The following is a 20,398-nucleotide window of genomic DNA, read 5'->3' as shown; positions in this document are numbered from 1 at the left end:
GGGACTTGTACAGATGAACATACACGGGGACTTGTACAGATGAACATACACGGGGACTTGTACAGATGAACATACACATGGACTTGTACATGCGAACCAACTAGGGGAGTTGTACAGTTCAACCTACAGGGTGACTTGCACACATTAGCCTTCATTAGGACAAGTGAACCTATACGGGGATTTTTACAGATGAACCTTTACAGTTTAAAGACATTATTGAGATATAAAGTAACACATGATCGGTAAGAGTGTATCGGAATATTGAGGTATTTTATGGAACATGGAGTCAGTGTATTAGGGATAGGGTGAAAAATTCTGTCAGATTAGGAAACTGATTCCACGGTTGGGAACGTAGGATAAGGGTCGTAAGATCATGGACGTAAGATCATGGTCGTAAGATCAAGGACGTAAGATCAGGACCATTATATCAGGACCATAATATCACAAGTTCAGGGTCGTTAACTAACGGAAATAAGATCAGTGACGTGAGATCAATGACGTAAAATTAGGATAGTAAGATCAGGGTCGTAAGATCAGTGACCTAAGATTAGGGACGAAAGATAAGGGTCGTAAAGTCAGGGTCCAAAGCTTAAGCACGTAGATCAGTGGCGTAATATCAGTGACGCAAGATCAGGGTCGTAAGGTCAGGGTTGTTTTGATCAGAGACTTAAAAGCAGGGACCTAAGATTAGGAATGTAAGATTATGGGCGTACGATCAGGGACGTAAGATCGGGGACGTAAGATTATGGACGCAAGATCAGGGACGTAAGATTAGGGACCTAAGATCGGGGATCTAAGATTAGGGACGTAAGATCAGGGACGTAAGATCAGGGACCTAAGATTAGGGACGTACTATTATGGACGTAAGATGAAGTTCCTTAGATCAGGGAGGTAAGATCACGGTGTAAATTTAGGGAGGTAAGGTTAATGTCGTTTAAATCAGGGACGTAAATGAGGACCAGGGTCGTAAGATTGTGGTCGTATTTAACAAATATTGGTATGACGTTAGGGTTGTAATAATGATGTCATAGATTATTTTCGGTACAAACGTTAGCACATCATTAACTGTCTGGATAAACTTACCTTTATTGTGCACAATATGTAAATAATTATAAAGTGTCTCATCAATGTTAATCTTGACGGTTTAATTCTAATAATGCCTCTTATAAGTAGTGATTATTTTATCTTTATTTGTTAAAGATGATATGATGAGTGACACTTAAATAATATGTCGATTGAATTGTTTATTCGCTGTCAGTGAATAAAAATCAAGGTAGGGTAGAGAACGAGGATGGACGCCAGGAGAGGGTGCGATGTCTAAGATCGTGTTACTTTTTCAAAGTCGAAAGTTTAAGGAAGAAACCATGGTTGGAAGCAAAAGAAAAAAGGTTGATAACGTATATCATGGACAGGTAATTAAACACCCGGGGCATCAGGGACGGAGAAACGGGATGCTGTTTTAGCTGTTCCGGTGTTATTTGGTTTGGATATTTCGATTTAATAAGTTTTGTAATATTTACCATGCAAGAACTGCAATAGAACATCTTGTGATTTAAAAAAATGTCTCGACCGTACGCAAACTGGACATGAGTTGGCCGTTATATGCAGGTTGTTGGTACACGTGCCTTACCTGTGTATATAAAGGAGAAGTGAGGGAGACTGGTGGTGCCATGTATCCCGACCGTATAACAACACACCAATGAGAACTGCAGTAAACTCCACCGAGCCCCGGTACTGGCCGGCTCTGTCAGTATCGTGTCCGTCATTATCCCACTGGAGTACAATCTCGTTACTAATCCACCTGGAAAAGGAGCACTATCTCACTGCTAATCCAACGGAATGGTGTACAGCTGGGTGTATAATCCACCCGTAACACGTACCAGGTCTCCGGCGCTAGGTACACTCCCACTACTGGTGTATCAGGGTATTGCTCATAGTAGGCTCCCAGCGTCTGAATCACGCTTAACGCTGCTTCTCCGGCTCTACCACGCATGCTCACACAGGCGGGATCCGACCACAAATCCTGTGGGACACGCGCATCCATGCACGAGGCGAGTGTCATTGTTTGGTCGACTTCAGCTGGGGAGCATCGATAAAAGCCTGGGCACAGAGCTTAAACACGCATGTATCAACGTAATAATGATACAGAGAGCTGAAATACAGGTATCAATTTGTAAATAATGACGCAATGAGTTTCAAACAGGTACCAACGTCATAACGGTAAAAGAGCTTCAAATACGGTTATCAATGTGATAATGACACGAAAAGCCTTAAACACGGGTACCAATATATAATGGTAAAAAGAACTTCAAACACGGGTACCAATATATAATGGTAAAAAGAGCTTCAAACACATGTAGCAAAGCCTTCTTGCAACACTACCATAGGATCAACAGATATAATTAGCTATTTACCAAAACGTTACCGCCATTACATAATTATATTACCACTAAGCATATACTACATACTACCTTAAACATACAGATAACTTATATATCAACAATTGATAAATCCTTTCTGTCTTTTCTAATTAATTAACCACATTTTATAAACTTAAGCACACTATGACCAGAAGTTATCTCAACTTATGGACGCTTTCTCCTACAGACAAGACAAATATCAGTCACCTGCATTAATTAAATGTTTCTTAGAAATCTATGGCGGTGATAAGGCCTATAAGGCAGCTCCTGCGAATTCCTCAAAATTGTATTGATTAATGTATGTCTATGTACTGTAAAGCGCTTTAGAGTGGCTTATGTAAGCTAGATAGATTATTATTATAATTTCTTCAAGAGCCCAATTTCAATATCCATTTTAAAATACAATATGAATACTTTAATCCGTGAAGCAACGTTGAATAATGTTTGTTACACGATTGCATATAAGTTACATTAAAACAACTGTTGGTTACATTTCAACAACTGATTGTTACATTAAAACAACTGATTGTTACATTAAAGCAACTGATAGTTCCATTAAAACAACTGATGTTTACATTTAACAGCTGATTGTTACATTAAAATAACTTGTTGTTACATTAAAACAACTGATGGCTACATTAAAACAATTGATTGTTACATTAAAACAACTGATTGTTACATTAAAACAACTGATGGTTACATTAAAGCAACTGGTAGCTACATTAAAACAACTGATGGTTACATTAAAACAACCGATGGTTACATTATAACAACTGATAGCTACATTAAAACAACCGATTGTTACATTAAAACAACTGATGTTTACATTAAAACAACTGATGGTTACATTAAAACAACTGATGGTTACATTAAAACAACTGATGGTTACATTATAACAACAGATGGTTATATTAAAACAACTAATGGTTACATTACAAAAAGCGTATATATACAGATTTTCTTGCCTATAGACAAGGTGAAACCCGATATTTATCCGATATAGCCTTATATTCTATTGACTTTCTCAAATTTAACGGTTATGATTGTGATCACAAAATTTTAACGCTTGGGGTGTTAAAGGGGCATCACGCTGAAGTAACTTTTTTTTGTGTCTTTTTTCCAAATACTACATAAACATATCAAGTGAGACTCCTTATGGAAAATGCCGATCGGATTTGGCTGAAATAGATTCATAAAAATGATTAAATCTAAGATAATCATCGGTATTTCTACCTGTCTGACCAACGTTTTGTTCAGGGATTTCCCTCTACTAGCGCATGCGCATAGCACACCATTTCTTTGTAAACAAGATGACTGGCCGTGTGAAGTAAGCCAAAGAAAAGTGTTGTACCGTGTCAGCTACGAAGCGAATAGTTGCCAAATGGTCAAAAGATAGCGCAAGGGGTACGTTACGGAATCATTATTGCCAGTGGGAAGTATTCAAAGCAGAAAATAACTGCCCTAGCAGTCAGTACGGTGCATGTTTTCTTCCGGATAGCGGCCGGTTAAGCTGAAATAAAATCGACAGAAATGCTAGCGCTGTTTATGTTATGAATAAATATCTAAAACTATTAACCTCGCTAGTATCATTGTGTGAGTTTGAACACAGATGAACTTAGTTTAATATGTTAATGGGCATGTATCGGAGAGAGTTTACTTTGTGTTTTTTATAATTATACAGTGGTTTATGCAAACGAAAGGGATAAGTGACTGGTTAGTTTGATTTTGCCATGAGGCCCCCCAAGGGATAACTGCTGTGATGGCCACGGCGTATTCTGTTCTCTGATCCTCTGTCGGTGCTCGGGGTCAAATGAGATACGTGCGCTATTAGATTTACATAATTTATAATATTACCGGGATCAGTAAAATGGTATGATTTAATTATATTGCTGAATTAAACGATTGTTTTTTGTTTTGACATGCAAGTTTTAAATTAGTACTAATATAATACCCGGCCTGCCCTGGCGCGACGACGCAATATATAAAAAAAAAATCGCTCTTCGTCAGAAAGCTACGTTATCGCAGCTAGATTAAAAATGTCAAAATGACGGACCAGGATGAATAACTGAGGAAGGAGAACCTACTTCTAGTAAATAGGATCGCATAACACTTTTTTTTTAAATCGTAATTTTTCAACAGTTCATGTTTTCATATGATGTTGACTTAGAATGTATGATCATGTAACAACCTTTTCTCTATAAAGAATAAATTTTCGACTTCAGATAGAATCGGAATACGTATTGAAAACAGGGGAAAAAATATTTGATTACGTTATAAAAATGGCGCGTGCTGCCGATAACTACGGCTTCTGTTTCGGACCAAAGGAACTGATTAAAGAAAAGTTGTCTCAGCATAAAAAGGTCCATTTAAAAGTATGCTTTAATCTCTGTAAAGTATTGAAAAAATATAATTATCAAGTATCTCAACACGTTCCTTATTGACACATATTCTACATGTACACGTAGTGGTTTTGCCATACAGTTTATTGTGTGTGATGGTTAATATGACTTCCTAAATGTTAGCGTTTGGAGACAGTGAAAGTGGGAAAGAGAGTATACATAGATTTATATTCATGGTCTAGAAAAAAAATGGCCAAAGACATTGAGTTGTTTAATGTAATAAATAAATTCACAAACGTTTCCTTTTTATATTCGCGTGTAGTTTGTCATTGCATATATGCACTTTATGTAAACATTTGAAAAGGGATATTCGTCTCGTGAATATTCCTTTTTACAGAAAGGTTTGTCCCATTGTTGAGGGAGTGTTTAGCCCCGTACCACCTGTACCGGTCACGGGAGAAGGCTGTGATAAATTGTAAAAACTTGTGCCCCATCCTTTGTTTAATTTTATTGGCAACAAATTTATGTTAAAAGCTAAATAAATTTAAATTCTTAATATTGGCAAGTGTGCAATTAACTTCTGATGATGAATAATTACTGTTCAATAAGTTTGAATACGGAATTAGAAATCATATAACTTGGTTTCATAGTGCGGTAAGAAGTTGCAGTTGCCTGACGGCCCCTCTCTGAGGGCCCCTTTGTAAACCGTTTCATCTCGCTCGCACCACTTGTGTTTGCTGCCTAATCAGGTGACGTTATCGGCGCTATTTTTAGCCGGGCTTTCCCGAACAATTCAAGTGGTCAAACTGGACATTTGGAACGGACTATGAATATGGGGATAGCGAGGTAACATAAGTGGAAGTGCATACAATACATACATTCATTAAAAAAAAACCGCCTTTTCACGTGATGTCCCTTTAAAGTGATTTTGTAACAATCTGTCATATATTACCGTCCACTCTGTGACGTTCATTTACAATAAGTAATGGATTTGATTTAGATGTTTTACAAAGGTTAAAAAAAAATGTGAAGATCAGATGTAATAGCTGTAAATGAGAAAAAGAAAAATCAAAAATCTTAAGAAGGAAAAAATATCGACCTCCCCGGCGGGGAATTGAACCCCGGTCTCCCGCGTGACAGGCGGGGATACTTACCACTATACTACCGAGGACGATATGAAATTATAAGAAAAAAGATTATACATAAACCTGATGTAGCACATATACTATAAGTTGAACATGGATTAATTTTCTGATTCTATTATGGGTTATATCATTATAATCATTTAATGAAATCAAAATTGCCAAAATTGCCCTCAACGTTTCTGATATAAGGATAGTCTAAAACATTTCATTATTTCCTTAACTCAACTTCGTTTCATACACGTAATAAGGGGAATAACTCTCGCCAAAATGATCTAATTATTCCTATGTGGGACTACCAAGAATTATAAGCACAACTTTACCTCGATGTTTATTGTCAAAAAGGTATTTTTTTATTGGAAGTTGAATGATTTAATCACTTCCAAACAATGGTTTTCATTTGTTTCCTTGTCAATAAACTTGTGAATAGAAGTAATGTTAGGAATGTTTTATGTTTTTGTCTACAAATTATCAACACTTCCGCTGTCTTCGTATATTGAATATCAGATTTGATAACAAAAACAGCATGTTGACCAATACACTGTGTGGGTTAATTTAGAACTAGATCGTTCGATAATAAAAAAAATATTGAAAAAACAAATCAAACGATCGGGCCTAGAAGCTACGATTCCCGCAGCTAAGTTTGGGGTTACGATGGGGATTGCCATTTCTACCATATAGTGACCACCTTCAACTAATTGATGATTTTGTTACGAAATTGGGTTTATGCAGCACAAATGACAGACTATATATATTACATAACAATTAATAAGTATCCACTAAGTTAAAGTTAAAAGAAGGAAAATTCAACCCCCACCTACAAAGCTTGTTCGGAAAAGGGGGAAAAGAAGAGAAGTGGTAAATTATTATGTAAAGTCTGTTGAAGTAATTAATTACTCTGCATCTTCAATTTTATAGGTGTGCCTGGAAAGAGATGCTTTTAAAGGGTTGAAAGTGGGTGCATTAACGATGTCAGATGGTAGTTTGTTCCAGTCTAGTATGGTACGAGGACAAAAGGATTGTTGTCTAGTTAGTGTTTTCGAGTATTGCTGTTGGTATTGGACCTGGTTGGAATTTCTAGGAATTATTCTGGCTCGGTGCATCCTGTCAGTCGTGGATATGGCCACCGTGCCCTGATGAATTTTATAGAACATCTTCAGGCGTGCATCTTCGCTACGATCTGACACGCTGCGCCAGCCAAAAGTACCAATCATATCTGTTACACTAGAGGTATTCCGAAAGCGATTTGACACATATCGGGCTCATCTCCTCAGCACCATTTCTATTTTGTTGATGTGCCTATCCTTAAACTCCTCCTTGATTTTTTGTGTACGGATCCCAAACAGAGCAAGAATATTTTAAAGAGGGTCTAACCAAAGATGTGTAAGCTTGTTCTTTAAATGTTGTTGAGCTAATATTTAGATTTTCTTCTAATAGTAGAATTTGCCTTGTTGCAAATCTGATCTACATGAGAGTCCCATTTCAAATCTGATCTGATGGTTACTCCTAGGTATTTCACAGAATCAACATGTTTTAATATTCGGCCATGAAGAAAATAATAAAAAATGACAGGTTTTTTTTCTTAGAAGTTGTGAGAGCATAGCACTTATCAGGGTGGAAAGCCATTAGCCATTTTTTTTCTCCCAGTCTGACCGTGGAGTTCAAGACAATCGGCATGTCATTAATATAAAATAGGAACAGATAAAGCCCCAGAGCAGATCCCTGGGGGACACCGGATAAAACTTGTATATACTCAGATTTGACGCTTTAAACAAGTACTGATTGGGTTCTATCATTTAAGAAGTTTGAGATCCAGGAAGTTGTTTTATCATCTATATCATAATGACTGAGTTTGTTGGTAAGAAGATAGTGTCTGGCTTAGAGAAATCCATAACCAATATATCTGATTGTTTTGAGTTGTCAAGAGTTTTGGTAATATCGTCAACAAATTCTAAAAGTTGTGTTTCACAGGATCTGAATTTTCGAAAACCATGTTGGCGAGGATACAAAATATTGTGACGATCTGAATGTGTCATGATGTGTGACACTATGACATGTTCCATTAATTTACAACAAATGCAAGTGAGTGAGATAGGTCTGTAATTTACAGGATCATATTTTTGGCCTTTTTTAAAATATTGGAGCAATATGGGCGGTTTTCCAATTTTGCGGAACAGTGCCAGATTGTAGGGATGAGTTGAATATTATACTCAAAATGGGGGCAATTTCACTAACCAATTCCTTCAAAACTCTTGGACTCAAGTCGTCCGGGCCTGGTGCTTTGGAGTTATCAAGATTTGTAAGTAGTTTTGGATACCATTTTGGGTGACGGTTCATGGTTGGATATATCTGGATTTATATAATTTTCTTTTGCAAAGACGTCAGGAGATATGTTTTTGGATTTAGAGAAAACTGATTCGAATTGCTTATTGAGTAGGTTGGCTTTGAACAGGAATCTGAAATGAGCTTGCCATCCTCTTTTAGATGGGGGGATACCTGTGAAGTCTGTTTTCTTGTGTTTTATGTAGGTCCAAACACTTTTTATACATGTGAAAGTTCCATTGACAGAAGTCTCATCTGGAGTAAAAAAATAAATCTATATATTTCCAATACTCCTTTTTTGGATGGAATGTTTCTTTGTTAGATCTTTATCACCAGACTTTCTTGATTTTTTAAATAATTTGTTGAGTTTACTAATCAAGTGTTGAATTTCATTTAATATCCAGGGTTGGCTTTCTTTTGGTTTTGATATTTTGTGTGGTATATGCATATTCGCCAAAGAGTTCAGAAATGACTTGAAATCACACCAGATGGTATTAGTATCAGCAATATGCTCCTCATTAGAAAATTTAAGCTAAAGATAAAAAAAATTTTTTGTGTATAATGGATTTTTTTGTCTTGGTTTTTGTTTTTGCTTTAAAGTAGAAGCTAGGAATTCGACAAACACAATGTCATGATCCGAAACGCCAGGCATAACTTTAATACGGGGGACTAAGCTATGGTCGTTATGATGATAAGGTCCAAGATATTATTGTTTCGTGTGGGCTTTTCTACCAGTTGGGTAAGTACTGCGTCATCAAAGGAAGGTGCCAAAATTATAATGAATATGTGGGTGGAGAGTATTGGGTTTTAGAATTCTATGCTCCCAATCCCAACCTGGGGGATTGGAATCTCCTCCAATGAGTAGACTCAAGCATTGCGAATAGTGCCTTCCTAACAGATGTGTCAAAGCTTATCGAATTTGAACTGTCTGCTGCTTTAGGATTTTACAACCTATCATTTCTATTTTAGTCCAGACAATTTCACACTGGTGGTAAGAGACCATGTACTTAAGATGAAGCACACCACCACCTGTTTTTTCACCAACTCTGTCCTTTCTGTATATGTTGAACTCATCCAGAAAAACTTCAGTGTCTTTAATATTTGGTTTTAACCATGTTTCAGTTCCAAGGATGATATCGGGCTTGACACTGTCAACAACATGATGAACATTCAAGTTACGTAGTGGCTTATGAGTAGATTTTTTAGAAAATGCTGTTTTCCTGGCTGGAGTAGATGAGTGACCTGGTTTAGATACATGAGAAGAGGTCTTTGGACTCATCTGGCTATCAAAATTCTTTACAGAATCTAGAAATACTGTGCAGATGAAATAAAAGAGTAGAATAATTTGGGTTATCACAGATAATACAGTGCCAGCTAACCATACTATCGTTCAATTCCTCGTATGACATGTTGTTAATGTTTTGACAGTCCACATGAAACCACTGGTCACATGTATCACAGACAATACCCTTATGTTCCCAGGTAACGGTCTTATCACAGATTACAGGGGGAGGGGGATGTTCGCTTGTTTACACCGCGGAAGTGCACACCAATTGACAGAATGGCGGGAATTTGAAGTTGGCCTACTGAATTAATAATTATTGAAAAGTCAAAGATTCAGAGGATATGAAAACTTTACAAATTTGATGATAGAAGGAGATGATAAATAATAAGTACTAAAGGACAAATTATAATTTTGTACAAAAAGGTGTTTTTAACGCTCAAACCATGCAATATTTCTGTAAGAAGCCGGAGCTCCCGTGAAAGACGTCTTGCCGCTTGCGCCTGCGCAACCCAATAGAACAATTGTCGACTGCTCACGCTGTTTTGTAATTGCAATCCTATCATTAATCACACGTACACAAATACTTTATTGTTGTTTAATCAATCATAAGAAAGCGTTGGAGTTAACAACAGGCAAAATTTATTGCAAAATTGATTTTAAAATGAAATCGCTAGGTCTATACATAGCAAAGTCAACTGTTATGTAATAAACGAATGGGTCAAAACACTTGAACTTGGTGATGGGGTGGTAATATGTATGCATTTTTGTTTACATGTGTTATCAAGTGTATATGTTAACACCGAATGGTTCAATACAAAGAATTTGAACCTTTACACCCGGGGTCTGATATACTTTCACGATCAAGCAGCTGTTGACGTTTTTAAGCTTGAGACTCTTGAAACACGGGGGTGGGGTTGGGGGTGGGGGTGGGGGATACTCACCGCATTCCTACCAATTACTATTGATGCCCGTGTGAGACTGATGTCAATGTTTGTCTTGTTGGCATTCACAGAAAGTGTCTCGAAATAGCGAGTCATTCGGAAAAGGAAGGTGGGATTTAATTATGCCCCTCGAAGCGGTATAAAATTTACTATGCGTAATCCTGCTTTCTGCGGTCATATTGCCACTCTTTTTGGTAAAAAGTGACGCTACCCAAACTTCGTACAATTTTGACACTTTTTTCAGTAATATTGAAAATTCTTAATCCAATATATGAATTTTCCCTTGATTTTGACAAAGACTGACCATAGTGGTTCATTAAAAATCTCTGATCATAGAAATGATCCAATTCTAAACATCGCGCATCGTGACATCACATCCCGTTTTTCGGCAACGACTTGTACCCAAAATGGTAACTATATGACAGGCTATAGAAATATTGCTCGTTTCTATTCATTAAGGGTAAATATTGCAATAAAAAGTCATTTTGTTATAGTTATAATACTAAACTACAATTTTCATATATAAACATGTATTACTCGGTTGTATGGAGCTAGAAATTAATATCTAAAAATTCGTATAATCATGATTACCCCTACAATATCTTCAAAATGACAACGTACGTTGGTTTATTTCTGTCTTCACACTATAAAAACCAATGAATACAATCTATCTGGTGAAATACCGACCAATATTATATTGTTAACTTATGTCCTTAGACAAAAATTATGCACAAATTTAATTTCAGAGTACTCTTTGAAACATTTTCTGGCTGTGTACCAATCTGGGTAGCCTACCGATCGGGGTAGTTTCATGGTATTCATTGGTCACAGCCGATAATACATTACGGAACAGGACTCACAATAATAAAAAAAAAAATATCATGTGTGAAATATAGGTTTATTTGTATACCAACCATAACATCATCAGTCTATCCCATTGTTTACCATAACAAACACTCGTTCCAGAGAATAATACATGCCAAAATAGAGTTCAACTAGCACTTTAATGTCTGACTAGCAATCAAACATCATCTTTGCATTTGAAGATATACAGGGACCGTTTCTTGCAGCTACATCCCTCGTTCCGAGAGCTACATCCCTCGTTCTGAGAGCTATATCCCTCGTTCCGAGAGCTACTTCCCTCGTTCTGAGAGCTACATCCCTCGTTCCTAGAGCTACATCCCTCGCTCTGAGAGCTACATCCCTCGTTCCGAGAGCTACATCCCTCGCTCCGAGAGTTACATCCCTCGTTCCGAGAGCTATATCCCTCGTTCAAAGAGCTACTTCCCTCGCTCTGAGAGCTACATCCCTCGTTCCGAGAGCTACTTGCCTCGCTCTGAGAGCTACATCCCTCGCTCTGAGAGTTACATCACTCGTACTCTCCCAGGGTTTAATTTCACTGTTCTACATCCAGCACTGTGAAAGGCCCATGGACTATATCAATAGATATTTACACTGTTGGCTCATCAATATTTCGATTATCAAAGTGATTTTTTTTCATATAAACTCATGAAATAAACTGTTTGTCTTCAACGAAAGAAGTTAGGAGGTTTTAAAGTTCAAATTCAACTACATATGTGTGCGAGTAGTTTTCAAATCGTAAGTGTACTGCAAAGAGGTGAATGTAGAGCTAGAAACAATGGCATATCTATACTTTACTTCTCATTAAGTTCTACAAGTTCCTCGCGTGTAGTTCACCTCTCGTCTCCACCATTAATTATTAACGACTGGTCACATGTTGTTATTATACATATTCATTCACGTGTTAAGAGAAAATGCTGGGAGTATCTCATATGTTGCAGAGGAAAAATGTGATGCTAGAGTTACCTCCCTTCTCGTTAAATGTCTCCAACATGATACAAAAACGACCATAATCATCATTATGAAATGCTAATCTACAAAAAATATCACATATTACCTAAAATTCTTAACAGTATATAGATTGCACGTAGCTGAAATCCGGAGGTAGAGCGTGGGTGGCGAGTTAACTGTTTGTGATAGGTTGTTATGGGAACCTTACGCTTTGAGCATGCAACACTTTGATTTTGCTAAAATAAAAAATGTGGAAAATTGTGACAAAATAATCTAAGTTATTGATATATAAAGAAGCACCGTCCGACTCAAACACCAGTGTAAGTACCCTATACTGTCTAGAAGCTATATCATCATGTCTACAGTAGAACGGATGTGGATGGTGTGTGTTGTAATGGTGTGTCCTGTGGATGGTGTGTGTTGTAATGGTGTGTCCTGTGGATGATGTGTGTTGTAATGGTGTGTCCTGTGGATGGCGTGTGTTGTAATGGTGTGTCCTATGGGTGGTGTGTTATCAATAACAGAGTTATTTAGAACCGAAGTCACTATAAACGGACGGACCTGTTGGCGTTGACGGATGGCTTTCAAATAGTTTATGAATGTCCCTCGATAATCGAGTGATGCGATTTGTAGAGTGAACACGCGTGCTGGTAGCCGAGAATGAAGCGATAATATCACTGTTCAGTCACACCAAGCCATCTGACTGAATCCTATCAACTCATTTCGCCGCATTTGCATATAATATATTGGCTAGAAAATAACAATTAGGTTTGCTTCGCATTTTCGTAACACCTGTCCATACTAGTGCCGTACGGCGCTTCCCAGTGAAAACATTTATATACAGCGAGCGCCCCCAGTGGTCACAGCCTGGCTTACATCTCACAGAGTGAATACAAGTACAAACTAGTGCATACACAGTGTCTCCGATGGCACATGTCAATATAAAGTCACACACCGTGGACAATGTACCGCTACATACATTAGCCATAGTGGACAGACATCGATATGTCACATATTGTTCCAATTAAACACATAGCGATACATACAGCGCGCCTCCTATCGCACACTATAACCCACAAATCGCACCGTATAACTGATGAGGCGATTTTGGAAGTGACATTTGGTTGTTTAAAAGAAGAAATATGTCAGGGTATAAAATTCATTCAGTAATTATTTTAACTGTCACTTTACAAATACCAGGCTGTTCGTCATTCATTTATTTTATAGTACTTTCTGCGGCAACAATTAGGCACCAGGACTGATAACGATAGGCCAACCGCATGTATAGCTGCCAAAAACACACCTCCTTTGTGGACGCGAAATGAAGTGAACTGACATCCTCAGATACTTTAGATAACTCTCTTCACGAAACCAGACACTGTTTTTCAGTGGTAACATTTCTTCTGGTAACTTTACACTGTCCTCCAATGATAACGCTACTTCATGAAACTAGACGTTGTATTCTAGAAGTGAAGAGAAGCGACTCTGTTCTACATCATAGCTGGCAACTAGAACGATCCGGGAAGGAGCTTCCGGATTAGGAACGAGCTCTACCTTGCCCTCCCACACACCGGAATCGTCCTGATCAAGGCGAGTCCAGTCCTGGTCTACCACAACTGCCACTACGAAAGCCTTAGGGATCCGTACACGGAAGGGAATTAACTCTGTTTCCGTCTTGGGCGCAATGGTCATTGGCTCCCACATATAGCAGCCCTCCTTCCAGTAGCCGAACTGTTTCGGGTAGCGCACCACTGGTGTTGCCGTCTGTTTACAGTGAATAAGGTAGTTATACAGACCCGGTATCTGTTGACTATTGTCCTCAAATAGGTTGCCATGGATACATAAAGCGAAGAAGCCCTCCTGAGGGAGGAGAACGCACAGACGAATCCCCTCGGCGATTGACTGTATAAAGATAAACTCGGAACATTCCCGTTTTGTTTCAATCTCGCTCATGCTTGAGGTAAACCGCATTCCCTTTGACGTGTGGAACTCGATTTCGATGTAATTTCCGTCCAGATGCATGATGGGATCAGGATGAGTGGCAGGAATGATCCCATGTTTAACCAGCATTGGCTGTTCCCCAAGGAAACCTGAAGGTAGGCGAGGCAACTGCATAGGCTTGACGTCCTCGTCACAGACGACAAGGTACTGCGCCACGTGACGCATCTTCTTTGAGTCTATATCCGGGTCTTTGGCATATATCTCGAAACCATATTCGCCGCGTCCTGGGGCTGTGATGGAAAATTTTGTCTCGTTACCACTTGTGCGATGAGTGACGTAACCCTCAAAGTCAGTGGCATCCTGGAATTGGACCAGCCTCGTTCTGTACTGCATGATCTTGGGAGTGGTGACGACCAGAGTGGCCTGTCCTTCCTGGGTGGGGATTACAGCGTTCGTGTGCTCGGTAAGCATACCAAAGAGGTAGAAGGCGGACCCGGGTCCCCAGCTCTGGTAGGCGCACGGGGGATACGGCTTGGCCACTGGAGACAGAACTTCCTCCTGGATTATTTTGTACTCACACACCTGGGCGAACATGCTGTCCTTTTTCTCCGGCGAGTCCTCTTTGGCGTATACAAAGAACGTATATGAGCCTGTCTCAGGCAGTCGTAGCCGGAAGGTAATGATGCCATCATGGGCCTCAAGCATACCGTACCGATTGAGTTTCTGACCTTCTCCCTCATCGTTCTTCACACTCGGATGAATACTGAATGTGAAGTGGAATGGTGGACAGTTGGTAGGGTACCGTAATGTGATGGTTGTATCCCCTTTGCTTGTTACTTGGTAACTGTTGTGGCTGAGGATGTCGAGACCGAGGAGGAAGAAATGTGGTGTCATGACCGGCATGTTAGAGAACTGCTCCATGGTAACGCGCGGGTCCAGCAGCTGCCACTGTTGGTCGTCAGGGAAGTGGGTGTAGATAAATCTCGAGGGAACTGTCAAGAAGAAATGGTCGTCCAGGCCGTGCTGGATGTCGCCCGATGTTGTTAGGTTGCTGATGATTGGTCGCCTCGCAAATCGAATGTCGACAAAGAACCAATGCCCGTCCAAGTTGACGACGTTCCACGTGTGGAAGTTTGAGCCTGGTCCGCCCATGACCTGTCCGGGCTTGTAGTCCGTACCCTTAGCCTGGCCTGTCAACACTCGGCACGGGATACCGCTGTACCTGGAAAAAGAAATAGTTTTAAACTGTATATCGAGGACTCATTACACTTTCAGAATTATTTCGCATGCATTCCGAGTACATTGTCGTTTCTAGCGATGACTGAGAATAAAATCGTGAATACAACTCTCTTCAATAAGGTGACTGATTTTTTATTGTACAGATCTTTTGAACATATGAAACCTTGACAATACTTATTAGTAAACAGACACCTCGTAATCGGCTAGTGCGCAATGCTTATGTATTACACATTGACACGTACCGACCAGACTGTGATAATATCTATATAACCTTATCTACGTATTGACATGCCGGAGTCGTGACTAGGATTAGTACCTGCACAGAGTGTGGAAAGCCATTGCGTACGTGGTCCGGCCCGTGTGTAGACAGTGTAGTGTCTCCTCCGGACTTCCTTCAGTCACATCCTCGAACGTGATGTCCTGTACTTTCTTGGTGGCCAGCCACAGGTAAAGGATCCTATAAGTGCACAAGAAGCAGAAAACATATACAGGGTCTCACAGGGTACCAACACCGTGTAATATACATATATATATATATATATACCATGGCTTCGAAACACAAGTAAGAGGACAACAGGAACTGAGGTCACACGGAATGGCACAATGATCAAAGGAGAAACGAAAGGTCAACATGAGCGAAGAGGTCAACTGGAACAAAGGAGAAACGAACGGCCAACAGGAACAGAAGAGAAACGAAAGGACAAGTGTAACAAAGGAGACACGAAAGGTCACGGGAACAAAGGAGAAACGAAAGGGCAATAGGAACAGAGCAGAAACGGAAGGACAGCTGTAACAAATGAGACACGAAAGGTCAAGGGAACAAAGGAGAAATTCAAGGTCAATAGGAACAGAGCAGAAACGGCAGGACAGCTGTAACAACTGAGTCACGAAAGGTCAACAGGAACAGAGAAGAAACGGAAGGACATCTGTAACAAAGGAGACCGGAAAGGTCACGGGAACAAAGGAGAAACAAAAGGGCAATAGGAACAGAGAAGAAACGGAAGGACAGGTGTAACAAAGGAGACCGGAAAGGTCACGGGAACAAAGGAAAAACGCAAGGACAATAGGAACAGAGCAGAAACGGAAGGACAGCTGTAACAAAGGAGACACGAAAGGTCAACAGGAACAGAGCAGAAATGAATGGACAAACAGGAACTGAGGAGACATTAAAAGACAGCAGAAACTACGGAAACACAAAACGAAAGAAAGACAAATATGAAGACACCATAAAAAAATGGAATTTCAAAGTAGCTGATTTGTGACTCATAGAATGTTTTACTGATTTTCATTACGTGTTTACATCTGGGAGACATAAAGACAAATTGTTAAGCTGCATCTACACGAAACGACTCTAACCGCGTTGTTTTAAAAATACATCTTCAATAAAAAAAAAATTACACGTTCTGTACGCATAGACAATTTGTTACATAAACCACATTCAAACCACTAGAGCTACATGGCTAAGTGGTGCAAGCTTGTTTTGAATATTTTTTTGAGTGTCTAACTTACATGTACAGAGTTGGTAAGGAACAATGTAAATAATCAAACTTACACAATCTTTGAAATAGAATACGTATTGCGTCATACCCACTAAAGCAATTATCACTGAAGACTAAACCCACAGTAGTTCTTACACTCAATACTTCCTGTTACAGCTCCCAGACACCTACCTGACCTTGGTGAGCGGTCTATGGTATGTCAGTGACCCGTGAACTCCCAGACTCTCATTGACACCCCACCTACCTGACCTTGGTGATCGGTCTATGGTATGTCAGTAACCCGTCAACTCCCAGACTCTGATTGACACCACACCTACCTGTCCTTGGTGAGCGGTCTATGGTATGTCATTGACCCGTCAACTCCCAGACTCTCATTGACACCACACCTACCTGACCTTGGTGAGGGGTCTATGGTATGTCATTGACCCGTCAACTCCCAGACTCTCATTGACACCACACCTACCTGATCTTGGTGAGCGGTCTATGATATGTCATTGACACGCCAACTCCCAGACTCTCAATGACACCACACCTACCTGACTTTGGTAAGCGGTCTATGGTATGTCAGTGACCCGTGAACTCCCAGACTCTCATTGACACCCCCCCTACCTGACCTTGGTGAGGGGTCTATGGTATGTCATTGACCCGTCAACTCCCAGACTCTCATTGACACCACACCTACCTGACCTTGATGAGCGGTCTATGGTATGTCAGTGACCCGTCATCTCCCAGACTCTCATTGACACCCATATACCTGACCTTGGTGAGCGGTCTATGGTATGTCATTAACCCGTCAACTCCCAGACTCTGATTGACACCACACCTACCTGACCTTAGTGAGCGGTCTACGGTATGTCAGTGACCCGTCAACTCCCAGACTCTCATTGACACCACACCTACCTGACCTTGGTGAGCGGTCTATGGTATGTCATTGACAAGTCAACTCACAGACTCTCATTGACACCACACCTACCTGATCTTGGTGAGCGGTCTATGATATGTCATTGACACGCCAACTCCCAGACTCTCATTGACACCACACCTACCTGACTTTGGTGAGCGGTCTATGGTATGTCAGTGACCCGTCAACTCCCAGACTCTCATGGACACCACACCTACCTGACCTTGGTGAGGGGTCTATGGTATGTCATTGAACCGTCAACTCCCAGCCTCTCATTGACACCACACCTACCTGACTTTGGTGAGCGGTCTATGGTATGTCATTGACACGCCAACTCCCAGACTCTTATTGACACCACACCAACCTGACCTTGGTGAGGGGTCTATGGTATGTCATTGACCCGTCAACTCCCAGCCTCTCATTGACAGCACACCTACCTGACCTTGGTGAGCTAACCTATATGACGTCCTTGACCGTATTTTCACATGACATTGGTGAAAGGCTCTTTTTAACATCCTTGACCCCACATATTCCATACCTTAGTGATCGTCTGTTTATGATATCCTTGACTCCGTACCCACCTGACATTGGTGAAAGGCTCTTTGTAATGTCTTTGACCTTACACCTACAATGCTTTGTTAAGCTGTTCTTTGTAATGTCCTTGACCCCACACATTCCACACCTTAGTTTAGGGGTGTATATGACGCTTTTAACCTCATACCAACCTGACAATGATGAATACCTTTATGAAACGTCATTGACATCACACTTACCTGACCTTGGTGAACGGGTCCTCAACTGGTTTACACGAGTGCAGGTCCCATAATAGGTCTCGGAATGTCGCGTGGTGTTTCTCACAGACCTGTCCACAAAATGAAAGTAATCATCTTTAAAAGTAATCTATGACATCATCGCAATTGAAAATAGAAGTTAATACTACATTCACGTCAGATTTGTATTTTAGAGGATTTTAGGTTTACTGTACCCCTTGTAGAATTATTGTAGGGGTAGATTAAGAAGGGAGAGCCGAGTACGGTCGAGTTCACAGTACTATGTTTTGAAGATTATAAAGATATGAAAAATATCCTTATTTGGAAATATTTCATTACATTAAAATATGATTGCCTCATGCATCATTTTATATTTGGTCGTAGACTTAATGCTTGTTAAACCTAAACTAATCAATAAGTGGCCAATCAATAAATCTGTGAGACCTGTTAAATCCTAAATCCTCCTTTCACGCTTTCATTATGAGGACTTAAAAGTTGTATTATATAAAACTTCAGGGATAGGGGACTCTCCAAAAGATTACCAATCTAATTACAAAAATGACCAATTTTGAAACAAACTGAAACCATCACGTGCTGACACTTAAACTGATCTAAGGGAAGCACGTGAGGAAAAGACGAACTATTACAATAGCGAAAACCACGTGTAGCCTTGGGTTAGGCGACTACTTTAATTGCTAGAATAATATACGCATCACATATCTTCAATCATTTCCTCAACAATTCTGTCTATACAGGTAGGGAGTGCAATGTACGTGCATCCCGTAGGTATCGTCTACAGGTGTATGCAAGTACGTAAACCCACGTGATGTATGCCGTGCTATAACACGTGGAGTGCAGAGTCCATGTTACATCGTTTCTTGGCAAAGTTTTATAGATATACACCAGATGCGCTCCTGCACGTGAACGAATTACGGAAAAATGAAGATACGAGAAATTAGGACGAGCCTACATCTAAATTACAAATACTTTCTATTATCGTATATCAAATATATAGTCAGGCAGCTAGGTAATTACGACACAAACGGCATAAAACATTACATAATATTGAGTTATATAGAAAAACTTTCAAGTACAAGACTGTTTCACCAGCCGTACACACAGTAGTGACGTACACAATACGTGTGTTGTAGACACAGTAACAAACAACCGTTATGGTGACGTAAACAATGTGTTCTAGACTTATGTGACGTATACAATTCATGTGTTGTAGAAACTAATTTGCTCCTTCCTATTAATTAGCCATAAAAGGGTGACGTCACAGATTTGCTATTGTTAGACAAACAACACACTGATACATTACAATGGAGTAAAACAGTTTATTGTTTAAGCAATTCAAGAACAGGATTTAGTACAAATGTGATTGCTTATGGTTAACGAAGATTAATAGCCTTGTTCAGTCAACTTTCAAGAAAAGGCCAGTAAAACTATGTCATGTCAGGTGACTTATAGAACTGTATTTATTGCCATTGTTACCACGACTTTAAAGTCAGCACTTTTGAATACCGCACACGATTCGATAGTGATACGTAGGTTCACTGGCCGAGTGACTTACGAGTCGGTGAAAACAAAAGATCTAAATATAGAGTCAGGCTGTCTGTGTCTACAAAGCATCTGTGTAGCTTTTAAGAAATGTCATACGTCACGTGTTTGGAGGGAAAAAAAAGTCACCACCCATTAGCAAAACGACTCCCGATTGATGTCAGCATCCTGAAATGGAAGACAAGACATTGGTTAAAATGCATATCAAAACAAGTCCTCTATTTCTG

The 20,398-nt window shown here is 39.8% G+C and overlaps 2 protein-coding genes and 1 non-coding gene across 9 annotated transcripts in view; all 3 read right to left on the bottom strand.

The window, feature by feature from the left end:
- LOC110464344 (sodium- and chloride-dependent transporter XTRP3-like) overlaps positions 1-1,956 on the bottom strand; it is a 45,739-nt gene extending 43,783 nt beyond the window's left edge. Inside the window, exon 1 of the mRNA XM_021519527.1 lies at positions 1,631-1,956. Coding sequence (XP_021375202.1) covers positions 1,631-1,766 — 136 coding nt within the window. The 5' untranslated portion in view covers positions 1,767-1,956. The remainder of the gene's footprint in view (positions 1-1,630) is intronic.
- Positions 1,957-5,858: 3,902 nt separating this feature from the next.
- Trnad-guc lies at positions 5,859-5,930 on the bottom strand. Its single transcript has one exon. It is a non-coding gene; the product is annotated as a tRNA-Asp (tRNA).
- A 5,400-nt stretch (positions 5,931-11,330) lies between these two features.
- LOC110464310 overlaps positions 11,331-20,398 on the bottom strand; it is a 53,918-nt gene continuing 44,850 nt past the window's right edge. For all 7 annotated transcript variants that reach the window (XM_021519501.1, XM_021519508.1, XM_021519462.1 and 4 more), the window contains 3 exons: positions 18,615-18,703; positions 15,758-15,898; positions 11,331-15,424 (listed from right to left, as the gene is read on the bottom strand). In XM_021519501.1, coding sequence (XP_021375176.1) covers positions 13,711-15,424; positions 15,758-15,898; positions 18,615-18,703 — 1,944 coding nt within the window. In that variant the 3' untranslated portion in view covers positions 11,331-13,710. The remainder of the gene's footprint in view (positions 15,425-15,757; positions 15,899-18,614; positions 18,704-20,398) is intronic.

This window comes from Mizuhopecten yessoensis, unplaced genomic scaffold, assembly GCF_002113885.1.
Source record: "Mizuhopecten yessoensis strain PY_sf001 unplaced genomic scaffold, ASM211388v2 scaffold1539, whole genome shotgun sequence".
Taxonomy (NCBI): domain Eukaryota; kingdom Metazoa; phylum Mollusca; class Bivalvia; order Pectinida; family Pectinidae; genus Mizuhopecten; species Mizuhopecten yessoensis.
This window is presented reverse-complemented; position numbering and strand designations above follow the sequence as displayed.